The 26,435-nt window shown below is 33.6% G+C and overlaps 2 protein-coding genes across 3 annotated transcripts; both read left to right on the forward strand.

The window, feature by feature from the left end:
• The first annotated feature begins 273 nt into the window (after positions 1–273).
• Positions 274–10,473, forward strand: LOC131851134 (protein inturned). Of its 2 annotated transcripts, none has more exons than XM_059201575.1 (13): positions 274–510; positions 1,171–1,340; positions 1,688–1,815; positions 1,897–2,823; positions 5,511–5,749; positions 6,106–6,196; positions 6,490–6,673; positions 7,132–7,384; positions 7,982–8,078; positions 8,527–8,612; positions 8,904–9,086; positions 9,396–9,548; positions 9,858–10,473. In XM_059201575.1, the coding sequence occupies exons 1-13, from the start codon at positions 410–412 to the stop codon at positions 9,961–9,963; spliced, it is 2,718 nt and encodes a 905-aa protein (XP_059057558.1). In that variant the 5' UTR covers positions 274–409; the 3' UTR covers positions 9,964–10,473. The 2 variants fall into 2 exon arrangements, with proteins under 2 accessions (XP_059057558.1, XP_059057559.1); XM_059201576.1 differs by having other exon boundaries at positions 1,897–2,067.
• A 1,250-nt stretch (positions 10,474–11,723) lies between these two features.
• LOC131851133 (UDP-N-acetylglucosamine--peptide N-acetylglucosaminyltransferase 110 kDa subunit) lies at positions 11,724–23,603 on the forward strand. Its single transcript, XM_059201574.1, has 10 exons — positions 11,724–12,087; positions 12,354–12,564; positions 14,200–14,383; positions 16,087–16,155; positions 17,637–17,833; positions 18,063–19,704; positions 19,787–20,078; positions 20,353–20,533; positions 20,689–20,793; positions 21,267–23,603. The coding sequence occupies exons 1-10, from the start codon at positions 11,952–11,954 to the stop codon at positions 21,424–21,426; spliced, it is 3,177 nt and encodes a 1,058-aa protein (XP_059057557.1). The 5' UTR covers positions 11,724–11,951; the 3' UTR covers positions 21,427–23,603.
• The last annotated feature ends 2,832 nt before the right edge of the window (positions 23,604–26,435 follow it).

Here is a 26,435-nt window from a genome sequence, read left to right on the forward strand (position 1 = left end):
AGTAATACCAACCACAGAATAAAAGGAAGTATTAATGTCAAATTGTCATTATCTTCGGAACGTTGCCTAAAGGGACCACTTTTAATAATATATTTTAGTTATTATATTCTATTTTTTTTTTTTTAAGCTTTTTATTTTAGTTCTTAGTTGTACAATTAGGTTATGTAAATACTAGTTATATAATTGTCATTGCAAAGCATTTTTAATCAATATCGATAATCATAGAGTACTTTAGCTGAAATGCTCAGAATTTTCTTTGTTTTCTATTACTGATTATGTAGTCTGTGACAATAACTACATTTTTTACAAACATAAACAATGATAGTTTAAAGTTTTATGAAAAAGTAAAAGAAAAACCGATTACTGACTGCAGCAAATACATTTTAATAAATAAATAAATGTTAGAGAAATGAATAAATATCAAACTAAAAGTAATTATGAAAGTCCATGTGATTCTGATAACGATTGGACTAATTCATCCAATGGTTCTAAATATTCCGACTCTGAAAGGTAACTATAGTATTTTAATTATTCCAGAAACCACGTTCTTGTATAATTCCCGTCACTGCTGAACATAGCCTTTTCGTATAAATTGACATAGAACGTTTTGAATCATAAGGCAATATTGTAAACCAATATTCAGAAACCAGTATTAGTAAAGGGTTTTCTAAACTACCATATAAGAAACTTTTCTCTATGAGGTCTCCATATAATCAGATGAACTCAGAAACTTTAGTGATTAACTAGTTACTCGCGTCTTCGTGTAATATATTATTTTATTAATATTTATAAAATTGAAGTAGTCTAAGTTACCCCTTATAGCATTAGTTATACGCGAGTAAAGGTCCCGTCAAAATTGGTCCAACCGTTTCAGACATTAGCAAGAAGAAATAATAATAAAATTTAAATTTTATTTTTTAATGCAATTCAGTGCTGTATGTATTTTAATATGCATTTTGTGAAAAGCTTTTAATTTAAAACTTACAAGACAAGACTTTTCACTTCACTGCAAAAAACTTTTACTTTTTTAGTAAATTTTCAAATGAATGTGATTTTATATTAAATGTAAAATTTATATTGGTGTACCTTCTATCTGTAAAACAATATAGGGAATAGAGTAGATATGTTATCAATTTAGATTGAATCTAGATATTTTCTTCTTATTTTTAGTTCTGTACCAGAATGGGATTCTGATGTATGTGAAGATGGTGAGCTAGTTTATATAAAAACTAAATTAAACAACACTGCAGAGGAGACAAATGCTCCATTGTTAGAAAACTGTGAAGCATTCAAATTGAGAAACAATTTTAGGAGATCATCCACAAGACGATCCACAAAGGGTAATTTTTTTTAACCATTTTTTTTATCCTCATAGGGAAGCAGAGAAAATCTAATTAGTGTAAATTATGTTTAGTTAGTACATATAATAAATTGAGAAAATAAATAAGTATATGAATTTGAGGAAAAAACCAGATATGCAACATACTAAATTTGGTTCATATTTTGTATATATTTATTTATTGCGTTGACTGCCTATGACAAACAAATCAAATTATCAATAATTTGCAATTAAAAATACTTTATAACAAGCTAAGGAATTACAATGAAGTACAATGATATTTTGGAAAAATATGATGACACAAGACCGGCCATTTACCTATTACTGATTTAATTTTAATTGTTCCAGGTAGAATATTTAAGGTTCTAAAAGCACGTAAAAGTAAAAATGTGGATAATTCTAGTAAAAAAAAACAAGTTACTCTACAATCTGATTCTGTAAAAAGATTAGAAGATGATAAAACTGTAGTTATTCAGGTAACACATGTTAACATAAAAATGGGTATAATTATTAAATTAAATTGGGAATATTACTTTTAATCTGTATCATATTTTTAGGTCAGCAGAAACATGATATTTAATAGTGAAAAGAATTGCCAAATAGAGAAATTATTTGGGTTAAGTTTAGCTACACATCCTGATGGGAAAACATTAATAGTAGAAGATCTTTTGGTAGAAGCATATGCTATTTATACTCCAAGAGTAAAAAAAGGATATTATTTACAGAAAGTAAATGGAATTGAAGTAAACCTATATAATATCAATAATGTTCTACAAAGAATTACTGAAGATCCATATAACCCAAAATTAACATTTGTAGTACCTAAGGGAGATATAAATGTAGATATGATTCGGTTGTTGACCACTAAAAATATAGACAATTCCACTATACAGCTACTAAGAGATTTTATGTGTTCTGTTTTATACATTTGTTGTAATGATATAGAAAGTCATAATAATGATGATAAGGGTGTACTTTATTGTTACCCGAGGCCTTACAATCAAAATTTTTTATATAACACTAGAGGTGCTTATGTTACTCTTTGCCATCTCGCTTCTAAGTCTTTAGGTACAAGTGAACCAACAACTTCTACAGTTCTACATAATGATACCCTCATAAATGTTGTATACACTACACACTATAATGATTTGTTATTGATTGCATTTCCCAACAAGCACTTAGATTTATTTGCAGCAAAAAGAGTGGTAACTTACATAATTGGAATGTTAGAATTTTTATATGGTTCATTGAAGTTGTGTTTTACAAAGCCCAATAATGTTGATAAGTTAGATGGCATATTCTGTCGAATATTTGTGTCATTTTTGTTTACTAATAATAAACAAGATATAGCTGATAATGTTGATGCTAGTACAGGTAGAATTGAAGATTTATTGGGGGCACATGCAGTAACATTGCCTTTAGATGTAAGAGTGCAAATTGACGACGCAATTACAGAACTGGAAGCAGCGGATTATCGTGAATGGGTATACATTGATTTGTTATTTAAAAAAAATTAGGCATACTTGTAGACAGAGTTTAACCTATGTTAAATTGGCGTGTGGTGTCGCCGTAAGAATAGCACCACCCCCTCTCTTCCCGTGGGTGTCGTAAAAGGCGACTAAGGGATTCTTCGACCAGTGGACGGGCAGCAGCGTTCTACTGAGTAAATACCATCACACACACACAAATGGATTTACACCCAAGGCCGGGGCCCCCCGTCCCCGGCGGCCCCGCTAGTCTTGACCATGGTAGCGGTCATGGAAACGGCGGGGCAGGGGGTGCGAAGAATCTCCGGGTAAGACCAGGCTACCACAAACGACGACCACTGGCCCTGGCAACATATAACGTTCAAACACTGCGGACCGACGAAAACCTAACTGAACTGGAGGAAGAGTTGAGCAGAATGCACTGGCATGTCGTGGGATTATCTGAAGTCCGAAGAAAGGGGGAGGACTCGATAGTCCTGAGATCCGGCAATCTGCTTTACTTCCGGGAGGGCGATCAACTGTCCCAAGGCGGTGTCGGGTTCCTCGTCCACAAGTCCCTTGTGAATAATGTTATCAAGGTCGAGAGCGAGTCGAGTAGGGTAGCGTACCTGATACTCAGAATTACCAAATGGTATTCGTTGAAGGTCATCCAAGTGTACGCTCCGACTTCGACGCACTCCGACGATGAGGTTGAGGCTATGTATGAGGATATCTTCAGAGCCATACATAATACAAAGACTCATTTTAGCGTTAACATGGGGGACTTTAACGCAAATTTGGGCAAACGAAGCGGTGATGAGCTGAGAGTGGGGCAATTTGGTATCGGTGATCGGAACTTCCGAGGTCAAATGCTGGCCGACTTCATGGAGAAGGAGAGCCTCTTCATGATGAACTCCTTCTTCAGGAACACCGGAAATGGACGTGGATTAGTCCCGATGGTGCCACAAAAAACGAGTTAGATTTCATCTTGTCAACGAGAAGACAGATTTTCAATGATGTCTCTGTGATCAAAGCCGTCAAAATTGGAAGCGATCACCGGATGGTAAGAGGCACATTGAATCTGAATCTGAAACTCGAACGATCCCGACTGATGAAATCTACGCTCCGCCCTACACCTATACAGATCCAAAACCCCGAAAGCTTTCAGCTAGAATTGCAAAACCGTTTGCCTTGGTGACTGCGTTGACGTGAACGATTACAACAACAGGTTCGTGGAAACTGTCCGTGCGGCTGGGTCTAAGCACTTTAAAACCCGCCGCGCAGAAAGGACCGGAAAAATATCTATCTCTACCCTCAAACTGATGGATGAAAGACGAAGTATGGTACTGCAGTCTCCGACTGACGCTTCCCAGTATCGGCATCTTAGCAGCCAGATCTCTAAGTCCTTGACTTGTGACTTACGCCACTTTAACACAAATTGTGTAAAGGAGGCTATTGAGAAAAACAAGGACTCAAAAGTCTTTAACAGGGATCTGGCTGCCGGACAGAGCGAGCTGACGCGACTTAAGACGGATGACGGCAGGATCGTATCGTCTAAACCCGAACTTTTGAGGGAAATTGAGAAGTTCTATGGACAGTTATACACGACAACACGGGCACCTGTTAACAACACGGCGAAAGACCCTAGAGCCAAATTAACCCGACACTATACCGAAGATATCCCGGACGTCAGCCTGTACGAGATTGGTATGGCTCTTAAACAATTTAAAAACAACAAGGCGCCGGGTGATGATGGAGTTACTGCTGAGCTTCTGAGGGCTGGAGGTAGACCTGTTTTAGGAATCCTCCAGAAGCTATTCAACTCCGTCATCCTTGAGGGCAGAACGCCTCAAGCATGGCAAAGGGGTGTGGTGGTTCTGTTCTTCAAGAAGGGAGACAAATCGCTTCTGAAGAATTTCAGACCCGTAACACTGCTGAGCCATGTTTATAAGTTGTTTTGCAGAGTCATCACGAATCGTCTCGCGCGCAGTTTTGACGACTTCTAGCCTCCCGAACAAGCCGGGTTCCGAAAAGGCTTCAGTACCATAGACCACATTCATACACTGCGGCAGGTAATTCAGAAGACCGAAGAATACAACCTGCCACTTTGCTTGGCGTTTGTGGACTATGAAAAAGCTTTTGATTCGATCGAGACGTGGGCTGTGCTACATTCTCTCCAGCGGTGCCAAATTGACTATCGGTATATTGAAGCGTTGAAATGTTTGTATGAAAGGTGGACGGACGATCTGGTCAAGATCGCTGGAAGGCATTGGATGCGAGCAGCGCAGGACCGATCGTCGTGGAGATCGTTGGGGGAGGCCTATGTCCAGCAGTGGACGTCTTCCGGGCTGCGATGATGATGAAAAATTAGAAATCTACCACGGTAAATCCAGAATATTAATCCTAAGCTCCAAATCATATGCTGGGATTTGCTTATGGCTCCCGATGCTATTCATCCTGGGCCCGACTTTTAATTTATTATTAGAACATGTCTAACTATATGTTATTTTATAATAAATCACTAACTAAAAACTATATAATTAATATTAATTACACAATAATGTAGCATTACTAAATATACACTCAGTATAAAAAATAAAATTGCTACTACTAATATTAGGTATTAATTTGAAATAAAGAAAGAAGAAAAAACGAAATGTAACTAAGAAAATTTTATAATACTAAAATATTTCTGTTTATTCCAGACTGATGATGTAGAACATTTTCAAAGGCTATATACTGTGATTGGATCATGTCTGTATTACTCGGAACACTTGTTAAGTTCTCACCTGCAAGATGAAGACTTGAAAGAAATAAATGCATTCCTAAAATTAAATGGTATCTTGAAATTAAGCGTTGACAAGGAACTGGAGAAGCTGGTCATATGGAAGGAAGTTTTTGTCAATGAACATAGAAAAGTTAAAAGTGACAACAATGAATTAAGGTGAATATATTAATTGACATTCAGAAGTATGAATTATTATATGTAGATTACTATTTATTTATTTCAATATTTACTATTGTTGGGTGATAAACATATAGATATTATTTTAATTAATTATGTCCGGTAGAGAATTTAACTCTTTTTCTCTAAATTTCGTTAAGAGTGAAGCAGCAATCGAATGGCGGCACATAATACAATACATAAAATTTGGCTACCTGGCCTGAATACCTGGTCTGAATAAGTAGTTGTTAATCATTTCTGTGTACTCATACATTCTATATCTAAATGGGTATAAAAAAGAAAATGTCTAATCAAATTAGACAACTGAGTCCATTAAAACATTTTAATTTTTTTAGAATTCCAGATGGACGCTGGTTTCTACTTGTTGTAGGTAAAGGACACTTTATACTGGCTACATTGATGGAAGCAGGCGGATGTACAGAAGATGTATGTATCCTATTTAGTTTCGAACTCTATGAAAGAATATGATATAGTCCTTGTGAATTTGTCACGATGGGCTATTAGCTCAGCTCAACTGGTGCACCGCCAACGTAAACTGTTAGCGCAGAAGGTTGCATCTTTGTATTATCAACCAGTAAAAATAACGTGAACTATTACTATTTTCGGAATTAAAGTTGATATAGTAGTTATAATTGCAATTTTTCCAAACACTTAATAAACATATGTCACTTATAACATTATTATATGTGTTTCATACCTTATTTATTTATATTTTCTAGGCCGTCGGCGTCACACCTCCATCCCCATTTTACGTGGAAGAATGCGAAAGTTGCTTAGCACTATTGTACGAGGTTGGGCTCGACAAGTATTTATCGTTATGGTTATCGACTAACACACAACCACAGTTAGAAACATCACCAGAATACCTCACGAAGCATGGAAGGAAAATTCGGGACATAAATTGTAAGTTTCTTTTATGTAACTGCAATGGCAAAGAGGAATTATAAGTTATGGCTCTGAATTCTTTATCAAGGGCATGATTTTACATGAATTAAAATAAGCGCAATTGAATATAAATATTCTCATTTTATTCTATAAAAATGAGAATTTATGTTCTTAACAAAGTTTAATGTAATATAGTGGTCGACTGAATAAGTTTAAATCACAAAAGATTTTCAATAATATTATTTTCGAGGACATGAGAATCTATTTTATACTATTTTGACGGCCATTGGGCACACCGTCTTACTTCCGATGGATACAGACGATAAGTATGTCTGTTTGTATCGGTTTAGGTGATGTCTATGTTTATGTTATGCACGTATTTGTATTAATTGATATCCATAACCCAAGCTTTACTTAGCTTGGAAATAGATAGCGCTGTGTAAATTGTCCTGAGATTTTTTATTTTTATATTTCAGCTGTAAAGTCCGAGGTTGTATTAAAATCTTCAGTAAAACTTCCGAAGTCGATTCAGAGTGATGTTAAAAAGCGACACAATTCAACCGACCAAATTAATGTGGCTTCAAACAGTTCTGACACGAATGTGAGCAATTATGGCAGCCATAACAATTTATATGCACAATGGTACAACGTCAACCAGAAACAATATAGACATTCCAGTAATTTAGATATCAGTTATTCCGAGGATTCTAACAGTTTGAAGAGCAATAGGTAAGGTTTCTTTTAATTAATTGTAATGGAATGGCACTGCCGCCCGCGCTAACGGTTTAAGCTGGCGGGGCACCAGTGGACTATGATGAGCATGAGGTCAGGTTGTTAGCCCTTTGTGACAAATTTATCAGGAATATATCACAATGGTGACCAGAGACAACCGTATGTAGGTCAACCTGACATAGTCCTATGAAATATGTGTATAGTTTGGGCAATATTATTCAATCAAATCAATGTACAATACAATAAATATATATTTTAAAAAAAAACTATTTTGTTGTACACAATCAACATTTGTATATCCTCGAAAGTTTAATAAAACATTTTATCAACTAATAAATAAATTAAATGATATTGAAGTGCAAATTCTGTTCATTTATATTTTATTTTGACTTTATCTACGAATTACAGTGAAATATGAAAAATATTATTTGATGTTCACAATCAACATTTGTAAATGCACCACTATAAAGCTCGAAAGTTTAACAAAATTAATAACTATTATATAAATTAAACGTGATTGAAGAGTGAAGATTCTGTTCATTCGTGTTTTATTTTAACTTTAACAATTGATGTGTATTTTTCTACGAATTACAGCGAAATAAGCGATGACCGCGTTCAGGGCAGGAGAGCGGACAGAGAACAAAAAAATCGTCGTGAGTCTTCTGGTTCTGATTCAGATTGGGATAAACAGGTATATAATATAATAATATATAACAATATTTGCCGATTTTTTTACGTAATCATACAGGCTAGTTTCTCATAAAAATATTCATCCAAAGAACTTGACCAGTAATTTTATAGTTATATTAATAATATAATAAACAGCTTTATTTATTTAAAAATAACGAGGTTAATAAGTAGTTAACTAATGTTTTTAAGTAACAGACAATATTATTTACTTGTTGCTAGTGTTTCCTTGCCAACAAAAGTAATGGCTTATTTTAATAAAAGTTTATTATCACCTCCTCCTCTATCAATTGGGAAACTAGAATTGCCAAACCCGATAACAATGTATAACATAGATATGGAAATTAAAATATTTTTATGTATAATATAGAACTGTAAGCACTTTTATGATTGAGTAAATTTTAATTAATGTTATAGAATCTGTTGCAATATATATTTTCTTATTGTCACAGGAAGTAAATAGAGTGAGCAGCAGTATCGATATGTCGGATATAAGAAAGTCACTACTGAATGAAATTGATCGAGTCACCACACATAGGTAATAATAAGGCAGAGTTTAAAGAGGAATATGTCATATGATAATTACACTATTATTATATTTAAATAGAGTAAACTCAGGTATAATTGGGTACTTGCAGTAACTGGCCACTTTGTAGCAAAAGTAAGCATTATTTTCACAGCATAATAACCTTTCGTTTGTTAATCTATGTATCACATAACGACACATTTTTCAAAAAATAGACTTGAAGTAGCCAGGCGTCTTAAGTGGCACGATTACTGGTGTTTACCCTATTTAATAGCATTATTTGATGTACTAATTATATTTCAGGATAACAACGGGCGATGACAACGTATTATTTCATTTCATACAATTCGAATCGGCTAAAGGTATACTAATTGCGCCTGTAAAGAATATTGAAGTTCAGGCTAACAATCTGTTGTATACATACATCATTAAAACTTTCAGAACTGCCTGCAAAAGGATACATGACTTATTACAAAATAATATCAGGTAATATAATATTTACTTTTAAACTATTTTATTATCTTATAACATTTAAATATATTTCGATCTCTGGAAGGCGTTGGATGCGAACAGCGCAGGACTGATCGTCGTGGAGATCGTCGGGGGAGGCTATGGTTTAGCAGTGGACGTCGTCCGGGCTGAAATGATGAAATTATTTTGATGAAATTTCAAATCCTCTTATGAACGAACAAAGACAAGTAATTTTTTTAATAACTCTCTAGTAGAATAATAAGAAATCAAATTGGCGGGTGATAGTTTTCTAGATTACAGTTTAAATAAATTTGTTATTTTCAGGTTTAAAGCAAACCAGACACCGACAAATCCTCTTAATAAAATACTCATAGCTGTGAAAGAATATGGAATGTTGTTTCAAGTTCCGCAGCAATTACTGAATCGGTGTGTTATTAACAAGAAAAATTCTGAAATTTTCCAGTTTTGGGTTGTTGGGTAATGTCTTCATATAATGCGTTAAGATTTTTTCCATTTTGTTATACATAATTTTAAAAATTATATTTTAATCTTTCGACTATACAACTTTAAAATATAGTGTGGCATTTTGCCTAGTGGAAAGTTGCTAAAACTTCTCGATTTACAATATACAAATAAAAACAATTAAAACGATTAAAAAATGTGAAATAAGGAACAGTTTTCTTGAATCGGTAAATTTCCGCATTCAGTGCAAATTGATTTAAGGTTCTTATATATTGTCTACAAACCTGATTATGTTAGTTCTATAATATACTTTTTAAATTTCAGACGCGTATTCAGCGAACCAGAACCGAAGGAGCTATACTTATGTTATCACGAATCTATACCACAGGATCTTACTGAAGTTGCCTATTTGCTCTCGTATCTAGAGTGAATATAGAGTTTTATGATTGTTATCTCAGAGAAACATTGCCAATTTTCGACGTCATGGTTAACGTGTGGATCTCAAATTTCAGTCGTATACTTGGATTCAAGAAGGCAGGGGGAGCCTTCCGCCGTTGCTCATATTGCGTTTTTGCTTTATCATAGGAGTTTCCTTCACCGGGAATTATTCGGAAATATAAATTGACTCACAAAGTTTTTTTTCTGTCGGCGAATTTTAATTCACGGCGTTTTGGGTGAGAGTTGAGATCAATAACAATTAGGCCCTGAAACGTTCAATTTTTATGTCTTCTTAAATATTTTTTATATACAAGTAAATCACTTACTGATACTGACACTGAAAAATGTAATAAATGAAGACTTACTTTTTAGTACTATTTTAAAAATGTACATACCTATTTTAATATTTAATAAGCTTTAATAATTTCCGTCCAAACATTCTTATTTATAAGGACTGTTACGATATTATATATTTATATTGATATTTACATACATTATGAAAGCCATAATATACAACATGAAATTTGTATTCTTTTATTTATGCTTAGAGTTCTTATTTTACTTCCTTTAAATTTACATTTAAAATTGAGCTTTATTGATTTCCAAACAAATACAAAGATTATTATTATACCAATACAAAAATAATAGTACATATGACTGTATCAAGGTCAGGCACAAAGAAAGTATTATCAAAGTTTAACACGTAAGGGCCCAATATAAATACAGTTGGAATAGTATATACATTATTCTAACGAAATAGCAATCATATTACTAATGTGTAGAATAGATTTATCGCAATATATATCAGTAAGAAATATCTCTACTCAAGACTACCTACCAAAATAATCATTGGAATACATGTTTATATGGTGCCATAAAACTTCTACATGAAATAAATTAATATATTCATCGATAATAATAATTTTATTGAAGTAATTTGAATTGCTATTACACAATACATATTACCAAAGAAAGGTGTACTATGGACTTTATACTTTTGAATTTGCCGCCATTAAATTTTAGCTAGTTACTTCCTCCATAAGTCAGTTACGTTTCATGTACGTGTTGATTCGTTTAGTACCTATTTGTCTATTTCTATCACTTATTTGACACTTAGTATAAAGAAAAATATTATTTATGCGTCATTATTATATAAATTTTAATCCTGATTTAATGAGTAGAATGAAAAACAATATTATTTCCGTTTCCGTTCATTCAACAGAAAAAAAATTATAAGTAAAAAAAAGCCTTGCTATATTGCCAAAATCTTCCATCATCTAATTGATGACGGAAGAATCGGTTGCATTGAAAAATTATAAACAATTGTATTTTAAAATTATTTTTGATGAAATTAAGTATAAAATGTAACAGTATATAAAATAAGATTTCAGGAGATTCAAAATATGTGAATAAATACAATACAATGCAGTCGTCGTTTCCGTCGCAGACGCGTCATGTCGCATCTGGTGATGGCAGATTTGACTTTCTCCCCAAATTTTGGGGATTTAAAATCAATGGGAGAAATTTGTGGAAACATGAACATAAATTTTGAGGGCTAAAACAAACAATAATAACGGCAAAAATAAATTAGTCATTAGAGTTGGGAATCAATATAAAATAAATTATTCACTAATACATTTAAAAACGGTAAAATTTTGTAAAATATTACAAAAGAACAATTTTTTTGAGGGAAAGTCTACTGGTCATCTGGCAACACTGGTCGCGTCGATCATTTAAGTATAGATACTCGCTAGCTAGCTAGTTCTACTCGTCTACTCTTTGGTGGAGTCAAAACTAATCTATTGTTCTTAATTTATTGAATTCGTTTGGTTTTAGGATTGCTTTGGTTGGTGAATAATGTGTTATTTTACGGAACGTTTGTAATGGAATAATACCAAATTAAACTTAACTTCTATAAATGAATTAAAAGTATATGTAATAAAGTGTTATAATGTGCTTAGCATAGGTTGCTATAATACAATGATAACCAAAATGCAAGCTCAAACAAATGTTGCCGTGCCACAATCTGTCACAACGCAGCCCCAGCAAATAGTCGGAGTTCCTGCAAATGCCGTAATCTTAAAAATGTCTGATATCCAGCAGATATCTACTGTTGGTAAGTATTATGAATAATGTTTTAGCTGAAATCTATAGCTGGCTGGTTCAATGGAAATGTTTTTTGAATATGTTTTGTCACTCGTGGAAATTTTCCTATGGAAATATAAATTAATTACCATATAATAAAACGTGGTTATGTTTGTTTTCCTTCTTGTTTTTGCAAATTTGTAACGTAATACAATATGTTCTAAAAACGTGTGTATGATTTAAGTAGCGGAATTTAAAATGGTAGTAATTTTAATTTCGTTCTATTTGTGTGTTTAGGACTTTTGGAGCTGGCGCACCGCGAATACCAGGCGGGAGATTACGAGAGTGCGGAGCAGCATTGCATGCAGTTGTGGCGTCAAGATGGCACCAACACTGGAGTTCTACTCTTACTATCTTCAATTCACTTCCAATGCCGCCGTTTGGACAAATCTGCACACTTTTCCACATTGGCTATCAAGCAAAACCCATTATTAGCAGAAGCTTATAGGTAAGTTTTCTATATATAAAGCAATAAAAATGTTGTAATAAGTTACCAAAATCAACCAGACAAAAGTTCTGTAAAATAAAGGTTCTGTGATATTACTATTAATGGAGTTGGAGATTATTTCTAAATGTTTATAATCTATGTTTTCAATGAAAATTAGGTGGACTAGAGCTTTATTATAATATATATCTATGGATTAAAGTTTTGGCATCAAGCCAAGTTGGCTGCCCATCATATATTCATTGATATAATTACAATTTTAGCGAGGCAAGGCTCTTATAAACAAAAGCTCTAGACTTTTTCTTATTGTGTTTAGCAAAATATAATTTTAAAGAATAATTTACTAATAAATAAAAAAACTGTGTGGTGTATACATCTGATGTTATTCCAGTACAACAAAGCCTATTTTATTATTTCCAAGAGGTAGACTGAAAATGTCATCTGTGTAGGTACCAACATGAATAATTTTATATTTTATATTTCTATTTGAAACATCGAGACAGATAAATACATTATTAAAGAAAAATATATTGCCAAGCAGCTGTTTTCTAAATGTTTCGGTTGGTGGGGTATGCCTAGAAAGTTATAAATTACAGGACAACACATAGTGGCATCACTGTATCACATCATAGGTGCACATCTATTTTTTACATTATTAGTCATAAAATAATACTGAATAGATAGAAATTCAATTATATTAGGAGTACAGTTAATCACAAATTATTATTACAGCACTGTTCAAAATAAGTAAGGCTACTCGAAAATCTTTAAAGCTGTTAATTCTGAATAATGGAAGGTACACACAGACTTGTCGGTATTTATTTATATAGGTAATAAATAGTTTGGTGTGTTTAATTAAAAGTGGTAATGATCGAAACACTTGGCAAAGTTGGCAGTAGCAAGCCATTATAAAGTGTCTCATTTTTATTAGGTTTAACATTAATTTTTTAAATTAGATCAATTTATGTCTAACTTTTGCAACATTTATTAGTTTATACATAGTACAATTGTTCCAAAATACATAATTCCTATCATAGATTACATTAAGTAGTAAACTTCACTGTACTACATATTGTTATTTTTCATTGAAGCAATATGATGTTTTAAATATATGTAACAACATTACTAACACAATATTCTATAATTATCAATTTCAAATGTAAGAATAAATTATTGTTATGGGGGGAGGGGGGGATAGTATTGGGAACTAGTGGTTCCATTGCCAGCAATGTACCATGTAAAACACTACTGAACACTAAGTGTCCCTTGAAATTGTTGTGGTCAATACTTATCATACTGACCTTACCTTGCATGCCATATACCTTTGCACATGTGGGCATATTTTTTTTTATGGATGACAATGCAATGTTGCACCAGCTTGCGCTACCGGTTTAGGCTAGCAGGGCACCAGTGGAGGATGATAAGATGAGCATGAGGTCAGGCCAGTTAGACCATTGTGACAAATTCACCAAGAATTTATCATCCGGTTTTCAGGTCAACCTGACATGGTTCAATTGTTAGCTATAAGATCATCATTCCACATTAGTAACAATCCCCTTTGCCCATGTGGGTGCATATTGTCAAGACAAAAAAAAAAAAACAAATAATTGTTGAATTAACACAAGATTTTTTTGGTAGTAATCTGGGAAATGTATACAAAGAAAGGGGCCAGTTACAAGAGGCTCTGGAGAACTACAGGCATGCAGTCAGGTTGAAGCCAGACTTCATTGATGGTTACATCAACCTGGCGGCGGCGCTTGTAGCTGCTGGTGACATGGAACAAGCTGTCCAAGCATATGTCACTGCTCTTCAATATAACCCTGTAAGTGCATACAATAGACTTTCAGTTTGTTCTCTTATCTTATATTTAGAATATATAGGATATATTTTTTTATGTAAAAATACCACTAACAGGTGAACTTCCAACTGATGGTAAGTGGTAATCATCTCCTATATGTGAGAAGAGTACAATTGACATCGTATAATACACCTTCTGCATTGCCCTTCTGGAGGATTAACATCCAAATTCTGTGCTATTATAATGTAGAAAATTATAATAAACACTACAATGTGAAAATAAATTCTATATTGACGACCTCGGTGGTCTAGCGGTCTAGCACATCGCTTTACGACCGATTCCTCGCACGGCACAAACATTTGTATTCATGAGTGTGATTGTTTGTATCGGTCTGGGTGTTTTCTATGTATAATATGTATGTATTTACAAAAAAAAAATATATCTATGTATTTGTATCAGTTATCTAGTACCCATAAAACAAGCTTTAGCTAGCTTAACTTGGGTCTAGATGGCGCTGTGTGAATTGGCCTGTGATTATTATTATACTGTAGGATGCACTTTATTAAATCTTCTTGATAGTTTACCACTTAATACTACTATTATAATTGAGAAAGTTTGTGTAGATGTTTGTCACTCACATTTTAATTGCTGGGTGAATTTGAATATAACTTGGAGGAATGCTATAAACATGGTGAGATTATAGTGAGTAATTTCTAGATCTACTGAACTGATTTTGGAAATTATTTTATCAATAAAAACCCGCGTTATTTGTGATTGTCATAGGCTGTTATATAGGAAATATGAATGAACCTGCAATGAAAAATATTGCATAAACATTGAAAATCACGACGAACGACTTAGCTATAATATTTCGGTACATATATAAAACTAATAGTACATGTATCTATCGTACATTACCAAATAAGACATTTAATTTTTATATTAAGCGATCACAGTTGCGTCATGCATCTAGTTGAAAGATAAAAATAACGATGGTTACTTGATTTGTTTTTGGCACAAGAACCTAATCTTTAAATGACTATTAAGAATAATACAGAGATTATAAAGAATTGTCTATTTTCCGAAAGATAAGTTTTCATAGCCTTGAATATAAATTGTTGTTGACTCATAATTTCCTCCTATTTAAATTGCTTCAATGGATAATTGACTCTACTATTGTTGATTTAAGCTTGCGTTTCCAATAATTTTATGTATATTAATATGTATGATGTGATATATAATGTATCAATAACAATGTAATGAATTTTTCCGTCAATTGTTGGTAATAAGGTAATGCAATAAGCAAAAGACGAAACTTAACCCATTTACGCAGTTATTTTATTATTATGATAATAATATCCCACAATCTTAATTACTGGGTATGTAAATAATTAAGATTTTGTTCTAACAAAAACAGTCTTATTATTTCTTATAAAGTAAAGAAAAAATAAAGGTACCTATATTCAAGGACTATTTTTGATTCATAATCAAAAATATTCCCAGAATCGGTGCAATGGTACATTTGTGTCCAGAAACCTTAAAGACTAAGCAGAAAATATACATATTCTACTTTTTTAAAGAATAGTTATCATTATGTCCTATAAAATGGGAATAACATAATTTTCGTTAAACGTGTCATCGATTAATTATTTTCTCGACGACACACCCATTGACAATGAACGATTTAAACCGAAAACAGGCACCTACACTAAATATGTTTGTTGCAGGATTTGTACTGCGTAAGAAGCGACTTGGGCAATTTGCTCAAGGCCTTAGGGCGTCTAGATGAGGCAAAGGTAAATATGAGTTTATGACATTTTCTGGTTTGCTCAGAAGTTAACAGGACCGTGTGATTGTTTCCCTTTGCACTATATTAAATTAGTATACTCTCTGTTTCTCTAGCGTACAAAGCATTGCGTAAATATCCCTTATACACTGCAAATAGCGTCGAAATTATCCCCATAATGGTTTCAACAAAATATGTTCATATAAAATTCCATGGTATATGTTAACCGTTTTGTTTGTTTAAACCATTATCTGTGATGTGTGGACAAGATAGAAAATAGAACACCTTGGTTTTATATATAAACATTGTTTGTATCTTGTTCCGCATATAACACACATAAAATATTGAAGTAAGATTATGGATATTCTTCAATATTTTACTTATAGCATGTTGCGTAATAATGATTATTTTTCACACAGTATTTTATTTTGTTTCAAATATTCTCTAACGACCTAATAGCCCAACTGAGGTATTCGGGATAATGATAAAGAAATATACGTACGTTAAATTCGACCTTCGGAACAGAACACAATTCATGATGAATAATTTATTTAGTATATACATAATGTTTAATTTGACTGTGTGAAAAATGAAATGGTAAAGAGAGAGTATGCTAATATTCATATTGTAACATCAACATTTTCGTAAATTGTAAATCCTGTTACCTTCCTCTTACCTAGTTTACATTTTGGTAGAGATTCCTTATTACATTTGATTGAGGATTAAAGGAGTTAGTAGTGTTATTCATTAGTGGTATGACGTAGTGAGTTCTATTTATTTGCTGAGATATAATTTTGTCATCCACATCATGCCTGTCATTGCTCTGCTAGAAGACAGCGTGAGCTGACAATGATCCTCTCAAATCACAAACATTCGATTTGTAATATAATATGAGTAAGTTTGAAAATCAGGCGATGAAGTTTGACTCAAAATCAACTAATTTTGTTATATTTTCACAAGGTGTTGTCTGGTAAGACAGTAGGTGTGACCGCTGCTGTATCTAGCTGGGTTACGGTTGGTACGACACTCGCTATGCCGCCGCGATGACAGCATAACGGCTTCAGGTAAAGTGGAAAAGGTTTGCAAGAAATAATACGAACAGGTTATTGGATATGACTCGTTGCTCTTTGAATATCATTGTCGTGACCATTTTCTCCATCGGCTAGGAAGTGGAAGCGGTTCATGCACCGTTTTGGGTCAATTACCCTTTTATTCGTGAGGCGTTACTATTGTGTTGGTTTGCTAGTCGTTTGCATTTCCTACTGATGTGTGTGGCTGTCGGCGTAGTTTCGTGTCGTTAGGGTGCAATTGGCGTAAATTTATAATCAGCCGGTTCATGTTGGTTCATTTGTTTTTTTACTGAAATGTTCCAGCATTGACCGTCGCTATGGTGTAATTCCTGAAATTGGCGTAAAAACATTTCAGAACTTCATCACTGTGGAATTCAATAATGAGAACAGTTGCTAACATGTTGTTTTTTCGTGTGTGTAGGCTTGTTACTTGAAGGCCATCGAAACGAGGCCTGACTTTGCAGTGGCATGGAGTAACTTAGGATGCGTATTTAACGCACAAAGTGAAATTTGGTTGGCCATACATCATTTTGAGAAGGCGGTGGCTTTGGATCCCAATTTCTTGGACGCATACATTAATTTGGGGAATGTTTTAAAAGAAGCAAGAATATTTGACAGGTAAACAAATATTTTAGAATTACAAGATATTTAGAATTAATTTGTTATTTTCCTTACGTAAATTGTAAAGTGTTGATATATATTAATTATCACGATTTATTGTATAACAATACTGTAAATGTTAATGTAAGACTATATATTTTTTAATTGTACTATACCTACTAAAAATATTATACAATGTCTAATATAATGTCTGTATAAAAATCCATTATTTTTTTAATATTATCAGGGCTGTAGCAGCTTATCTCCGTGCTCTGAACTTATCTCCCAACAATGCTGTTGTACATGGAAATTTGGCATGCGTATATTACGAACAAGGATTGATCGACTTAGCCATCGATACATACAGAAGAGCCATAGAGTTGCAACCAAATTTCCCAGATGCATACTGCAACTTGGCCAATGCTTTAAAGGAGAAAGGTCAAGTTGCTGATGCGGAGGAGTGTTATAATACCGCCTTACGCCTTTGCCCTTCCCATGCAGATTCCCTAAACAATTTGGCTAACATCAAGCGTGAGCAAGGTTATATAGAAGAAGCGACGCGATTGTATTTGAAGGCTTTAGAAGTGTTCCCAGAATTTGCTGCTGCACATAGCAATTTAGCGTCTGTATTGCAACAACAAGGAAAACTGAATGAAGCACTCATGCATTATAAGGAGGCAATCCGCATTCAACCCACTTTTGCTGATGCGTACAGTAACATGGGTAACACATTGAAAGAAATGCAGGATGTTTCCGGCGCTTTACAATGCTATACCAGAGCTATTCAGATTAATCCAGCATTTGCGGATGCACACAGTAATCTCGCTAGTATTCATAAAGACTCTGGAAATATTCCTGAAGCTATACAGTCTTATAGAACTGCACTAAAGTTGAAACCGGATTTCCCAGATGCTTATTGCAATTTGGCCCATTGCTTGCAAATCGTATGCGATTGGACAGATTACGAGGCCCGTATGAAAAAACTTGTCAGCATTGTCGCTGAGCAACTCGATAAGAACAGACTGCCGTCGGTTCATCCACACCATTCCATGCTATATCCTTTAACACATGACTTCAGAAAGGCTATTGCCGCCAGACATGCTAATTTGTGCTTGGAGAAAGTTCAAGTTCTCCATAAGCCACCTTATAAATTTGCGCGTGACCTACAGGGCCGACTGCGCATCGGTTATGTTAGCAGTGACTTTGGCAACCATCCCACTTCTCACTTGATGCAATCGGTGCCTGGATTGCACGATCGTAGTAAGGTCGAGATCTTTTGCTATGCTCTAAGTCCTGATGATGGTACAACTTTCCGCTCCAAGATAGCCAGGGAAGCAGAACATTTTATTGACCTGTCTCAAATGCCATGTAACGGCAAAGCTGCTGATAAAATTTATGGAGATGGCATCCATATTCTTGTCAATATGAATGGGTATACTAAGGGTGCAAGAAATGAAATATTTGCTTTAAGGCCAGCCCCCGTACAAGTCATGTGGCTGGGCTACCCGGGAACTAGTGGGGCAAGTTACATGGATTATCTCGTAACTGACGCCGTGACATCACCTCTGGAACTAGCAAGTCAGTACAGTGAAAAATTGTCGTATATGCCTCATACATATTTCGTCGGGGACCACAAGCAAATGTTCCCACATTTGCAGGAGCGTCTTATTCTTAGTGACAAAGTGAAATCACACAATAACTTGGGTATTGTTGCGGACAATGTTGCAGTTATTAATGCAACTGATCTGTCACCGCTTGTTGAGAATACTGACGTAAAAGAAATAAAGGAAGTAGTTAGAGCAGCAAGACCTGTGGAAATTTCATTAAAAGTTGCCGAATTACCTACCACCACACCCATTGAAACAATGATTGCTTCGGGACAAATTCAGGTATTAATAATGAAATGTTTTAATGTTACTAAAATTTTAATAAAGCCAATATCAATATTCTAACGTATTTTTACATTTACAGACTTCAGTTAACGGTGTTATTCTTCAAAATGGCTTAGCGACGACACAAACAAATAATAAGGCAGCGACAGGAGAGGAAGTGCCACAGTCTATTGTAATTACGACAAGACAACAGTATGGTTTACCTGATGACGCTGTGGTGTACTGTAACTTCAACCAGTTGTATAAGATCGACCCACTGACTCTCCACATGTGGGTGTATATATTGAAACATGTGCCAAACAGTGTGCTGTGGTTACTGAGGTTCCCGGCAGTCGGCGAACCTAATATACAAGCAACCGCACAGCAGCTAGGTAAGGTCCTTGTTCATTATTTAATTATCTATAATTAATTATATACATATTTTTTTAAAGATTTTTTATAAAATCAATTTTGTAATAATTATGACTTTTATTTGTTGAACGATTTTCTCAACTGAAAATTCTTAAAGTAAAATAAGGATATGCTTAAATCTACATGATAACAGATAGTCTATGTCAATACCGCCATCTATCTTCACCTTTTAGTTGCAAAGAGGAAAGGCACAATTTTATCGTTTATAATAATGGTATGGTTTTTTTATTGCAGGTGTACCACCCGGACGCATTATATTCTCAAATGTGGCAGCGAAGGAGGAACACGTTAGACGCGGCCAACTAGCTGACGTGTGTCTCGACACTCCGCTGTGTAACGGACATACGACGAGTATGGATATCCTGTGGACCGGCACGCCCGTGGTCACTCTACCCGGAGAGACTTTAGCGTCGAGGTTAGTTTTTTTTTTTGATTATAGAATGTCGATCCCAACTGTATAGACTATTCTATGCCGGTGGAACACTGACAGTGACAGTTAGTAGGAAGAAGATGAATTGCTTCTGTGTATTCTATTTATTATTTACAATTATATTTGTATTACTTTTACAGAGTGGCTGCATCACAACTTAATACTCTTGGGTGTCCTGAATTAATTGCCAGAACGAGACAGGAGTACCAAGACATAGCTGTAAGATTAGGAACTGATAGGGAATAGTAAGTATACTCTGTTGTGTTGTTTTATTTAAAATTTAATTAAAATATGATAGGCCTAAAAGCCAAGCTTGTTATTATTTAAACATATTTAAGGTTTTACATTAAAAAATATTATATGTATTAAAGCTGTTGTTCTTAAGAATTTTAAAATATGTTATCCATACTACCATACAAGAAATGCAAAAATCTGTTGTTAGCTTTGCTTGAAAGAACTGCTGAATGTATCTTAATAAATTTGACGTATAGGTAGTATTAAGAGGATAGATGAAAGCTATCTGGAAAAAGTACATAAAATTGCAGATAACAGCTAATAAGTCAATACAATATCTTCTGATTTCAAAATAGTTTAAATTTATATTTTTATTTCAGTTTTTTTATTATTACATTTATGTATACACCAGTTGCATGGAGAGGATCGAAAATCTTGTTCTACAAGAAAGATGACGATATTTCAATTTACGTTCGTTCCACAGTTTAAAAGCCATCCGCGCTAAGGTGTGGACGGCCCGTACGGATAGTCCGCTCTTCGATTGCAAGGCGTACGCGACCGGCCTCGAGATGTTATATAACAAAATGTGGGCCAGGTACGCGAGGGGCGATCGTCCTGATCACATACAGGCGATAGACAAATAGAGGAGAGACAATACCGCGGGATGTGAGTGGACTACTAAGAAACGCCGTTGGTGCTAAGTGACAGTGGACTTAATATAGTGAATTGTTGATGGTTTCGGTTTTGGAGGCAGCTGTGTTTGCGTAAAAACACTTGCGTCTATATGAAGCGAGTTACAGATCTTTGTCATACATATGCATTATGTATTAATATGCAATGAACATACATTTTCTGTAGTATATAATATAATTGCAAGCAGATTGTCATATAATGGCGGTTCGATCAGCAATTTAGTTTGTTTTATTTATAAGTTAGGATTTAGTGTTTGAGGTATTGATTATTGATTCTTATTCGGAATTATCGTGATATGAAATCCTTGGAGACATATTAGGAGGTGCGAACTCATTTTTCGATTACTCTTCTATAGTTATAGCATAAAATATGGCTAAATTTCATACCGAGTTAGTATTCTTTTAGATGGTTTTCTAGTCAACTGCTAATAAATACTATTAACCATTGCCTTTGATGGGATATAGAGTTGACATTTAATTTATTACTACTATTCTTAGGTACTGTATCATATTTACCATTATTGTAAATCATAAAACCAATACAATTGTATGAATGCTAAGAATACCTACTAAAACAATCTTAGCAAAAATGTTATAAAATGTGTACAAAAATTAGAGTAATAAATTATTTGAAGTTTACTCCAGTGTTACAGTATAAATATGTATATGTAAGCTACGCGGCATATGTAGTTGTTCTCCGTATGTCTTTTTGAAACAATGGAGAGTATTAAACTCTCATTCAGTTGTAACTGCCAAAGGCATCAATAAGAAATTATTTAAACTGAGAGTGTAACACATAACACCAAATTATTTAATCAGTGAAGTCCAGAACCTACGCAAGACTGATTATCTGGATACCCCAATGTACCGACGATTAGGTTAATTAGTTCAATTTAGTTATTTGTTCACATGTGGGTGACATCCTCTAGCAGTGAAGATGATAATTTTAAGTGACTACTTGTGATAGTATGATAAAAGATGGCTATGGAAGTCGTAGCTTTTTATTGTTAACAATATGATATCTGTAGATAACATTTACCCAGCGATTTTTGTTTTCATCATTCAGACGTTTTGATTATAGCAGAAAATTTTAACATGCTTGATATTAAAGTTTTGTATATAAATGGTCTTTCCTTTTGTACATATTTCATTGATTAATTTGTTTATGAATTTGGTTTGTTTTAATTTGTTTATTATTATAATTATAATAGTGTCTTTTACTAAAGACTACAATTGCTTTATCTCAAATTGGAAGTACTCTGTTATACTTATAATGTTTTAAGATACATAATAACTTTCTCAAGTATTTTTGACGTTTTATTGAAACATTATCACTAGTGTAACGTTAGTAATGTATATGCGCATCATCGTTAAATTCATCTCATTTACGGCTTAATCTGATTGAAATGTAAATACTATGCTGCAGTTGAGCATAATTAAGTAAATTTTAAAAATACGCTTAATGTTGTTTCATTTTGATCGTCCTTGAAATTTTGTTCTGCCAAGCGATAATTATTATTTATTGCTAAGATTTAGAGCTTTAAAGACAATTTTAGTCTAAAGATATTCTTTAAACCGCTAACTTCATTTTATTATCTAATCTATTTTTAAAAGTTGACTGTCTTCAAATAACTACATTTCCTAAATAATAAGATAAAAAAATAAAATAGTATGTTATAAATTAACATTAAAAACTGTCAATTTAAATTACAAAATACATCAGTATGATCGCTAGCTATCGACCTGTCACTTTGGAAACGAATATGGTTGGCGAAACATCGATTACGTCAGGATTGTTACCTATTTTGTAGGTTTTTTTTGTAATGTAAAAAATGTTGTTTACTGATTGTTACAATAAGTTACTACTTTTAACCTATTTAAAAATGTATAGTTCTTATTGTGTTTGTACTGTACCGATTAAGATGTTTATTTTTTAACGGAAAAGGTAAGGTTTGTTTGTCATTTATTGTTGCGAGGCAATTGTATATAATTCCTGATGAATACGCCTAATGAATGTATTAAATGATCTGCAAGTCTACGTTGGAGTCTAATCTTAATATCTATTTAAATAGAATTCACTTTTGCATGTTCGTTTGATATGTAATCAGGACTAAACTGAATAAATTATATCAGGTAATTCTTTCATTGAATCGAAAAATGGAATTTTTATTGTGTCGTCTGATTTGCATCTCACTGCAGAAATATCTTTGTTTAATTTTTTTTTTATTTCTTACACATTTATGTTTTTCAGTATATATATAATAGAATCGTGACGAGACGGGACGTATCCGTCGGGCAGGAGTTGGCCTTCAGTCGTTCCATAAGTCCTTCCGCGGGTTTGGAGTGCCATCTGCACTCGCCCCATAACGTCCGGTGAAGCTGTAAAGGCCAGCTACGGCCAACAGCATTAGAGTAGTCCGAAAAAAAAAACCGAGACGGGAATTGTTTATCTGATTGTGTGTTATTTTCACGTAAAAACGGAGTTGCTTAATCTGGATTAACATATACAGCTTAAAAAAGGTTGAGAAAATGTCACCCAAAGGAGGAAAATAACTAATAACGTGAAAATTTTAAATGCGCAGTACCTATAATTGTAATAATTTATTAATAAATCAAAAACAGATAGACATCGTTAGTCTCCTAATGTTACAAAGAGGAAATATTCTTTCTGATTCGATGCATTGAGTAGCCTTCGAAACTTCTAGAGAGATTCAAGAAATTCCTTTATCGTTAGAATCCTTACCCTGATGAACATAGGCGATAGGATTTTCAAGAACGCTAGGGATTAGTATGAAAATTTCGATAATTTTACTCAACGTGTGAAAAAATACAAATAAAATCTTTACATCAGTTATGTAGCAATAACTACTGTGTCGTGTAAGTCAGGGCGGACCGCTAGTACTGAACAATTGACAATTTCAATATTACGCGAACGAAGGCGCGGGTAAATGTTAGTAGGTATTTAATATGTACCTACTTCTCTACTGCTACTACGTCATTTGTTGTAATGCATCAGTCATTGCAACAAATGGCGACCCTCGGAACCATTGAGTGGTGCGTAATGCCAGGTGAGTGTTATAATGATACACATATAGCAATCACCTGGCCTTCCGCAGAGAAAACTGATGGGGTTATTGAGTAGCTATATGATACAGCTACTCAATAAATCCATCAGTTTTCTCCGGCCAGAATGATTATATAAACAATTACCACACGATTCCCTAAAAATGCAAGAAATTAAAATGAAGACGTAAGTAAGTAGTTTCATATATTCAAATATAGAAAGAAAACACGAGGGAAACGGGTGAAATGTGCTTTAAAAATTGATTACGTACTTATAATATGTTTAAAAACTTGTTTTTTGAAATAAGAATACATTATTATATTTTTTAAGTCTAATCCGTACGTTTACTTAGATTCTAGATGTATTTTTATTTCGTATCGAAAGTTTTACCGCGTTACGGAATCCCAAGTGAGATTATTCAGCAAATAAATTCAAATTAAAAAATAATTATATATAGGACATTTTAACCTCGTATGAATGTAATGTAATTTTCCCTAACATCCAGTTCAGGCTATAGACTGAGTTGAGAACAACTAACAAGAAACTGAACTTATGTTCTTTTTATATTGTCAATATGTTAATACTGAAAGAAATTAATAATAATGTTAATATTGTGTAAATATTTATTTGGGTTTGGGTTTACGTCTAACATTACTTTGAAAATCCTGTACAGAACTATTGTGTATTGTTATGCATATTTGTCATTCAAGTTATCGTTCATATCTTATCTGTGGTTCAGTACATAATAGGCTCTTTAAAAATCTATAATAGACTTTGTCATAGGTTTTAAAAGTTCTGCCAAAAACACTAATAGACTTTCTTAGTGTGTTTTGAGAGAACTTTTAAAACCTATGAGAAGGTCTATTATAGTTTTTTAAAAGAGCCTATTATGTACTGAATTAGAGATATGGTACCTATACTTACCAAATGATTAATTGCTACATTATTGTATTTATATTTGTTCGATGTTCGATATAACTTTTTTAAAGCATATATTATTAATATTCTAAACGCGAAAGAATGTTTGTTACTCTTTCATGCAAAAACTACTGAACGGATTTTGATGAAACTACAGTAAGAGTTTAGTTTAGATATACATCAGAATAACATATAGGCTATAAATTTCACCCGGGTGAAACCGCGGGCAGAGCTAGTAAAATAATAAATTTACAAACCTAACTGATAAATACTCTAGTTTTATAAGTTAGTATGGTAGTCTATCGATTTAACATACCGCCTTATTTCCGATGGTCACGGATTCGATTCCTCGCACAATATAAAAAATTGTGTTCATGAGTATAAATGTATTAGTTGTTACCCATGATTTCGCGTGTAATTATTTTTATAACAATAAAATTTCTAAAATAAAAGTAGCATAAGTTACTTTTTATAACATTAGATATCTACGAGCGAAAGTCCCGTCAAAATAGTTTCAGAGATTAGTAAGAGCAAACAGACTAAATTTTTGATGTAAATATATTTTTTCACATGCATTTAGCGAAAAGCTGCTAATTTGAAATTACAAACAGACACTTCACTTATATTTGTTTATATGGATGTATTTACAAAAAAATGCATTTAAATATTCATATTCAAATATCTAGTCGCATAACACAAGAATTGCTTAGCTTGAATATATTTTATCTGTGGCTTAGGACTAGCTAGATGGTGCTCTGTAAATTGTCAATGAATAATATTATTATTGTACTATTACCCCACGGGAAACCATTGCGTTTATTTGCTACTTACTCCATGGTCAACCTTCCACTGGTGCCCCGTCAGCGTAAACCATTAACGCAGGTAGGTACGTGACGTACGTGACGTGACCCATTAAAAAATACTGTTGCCCACTTATCACTCAATAAATGCATCTTTTGACTGATATTGGCTTCATCGT

Source organism: Achroia grisella, unplaced genomic scaffold (genome assembly GCF_030625045.1).
Source record: "Achroia grisella isolate CSIRO2021 unplaced genomic scaffold, CSIRO_AGI_Agris_v1 utg780, whole genome shotgun sequence".
In the NCBI taxonomy this organism is placed as follows: domain Eukaryota; kingdom Metazoa; phylum Arthropoda; class Insecta; order Lepidoptera; family Pyralidae; genus Achroia; species Achroia grisella.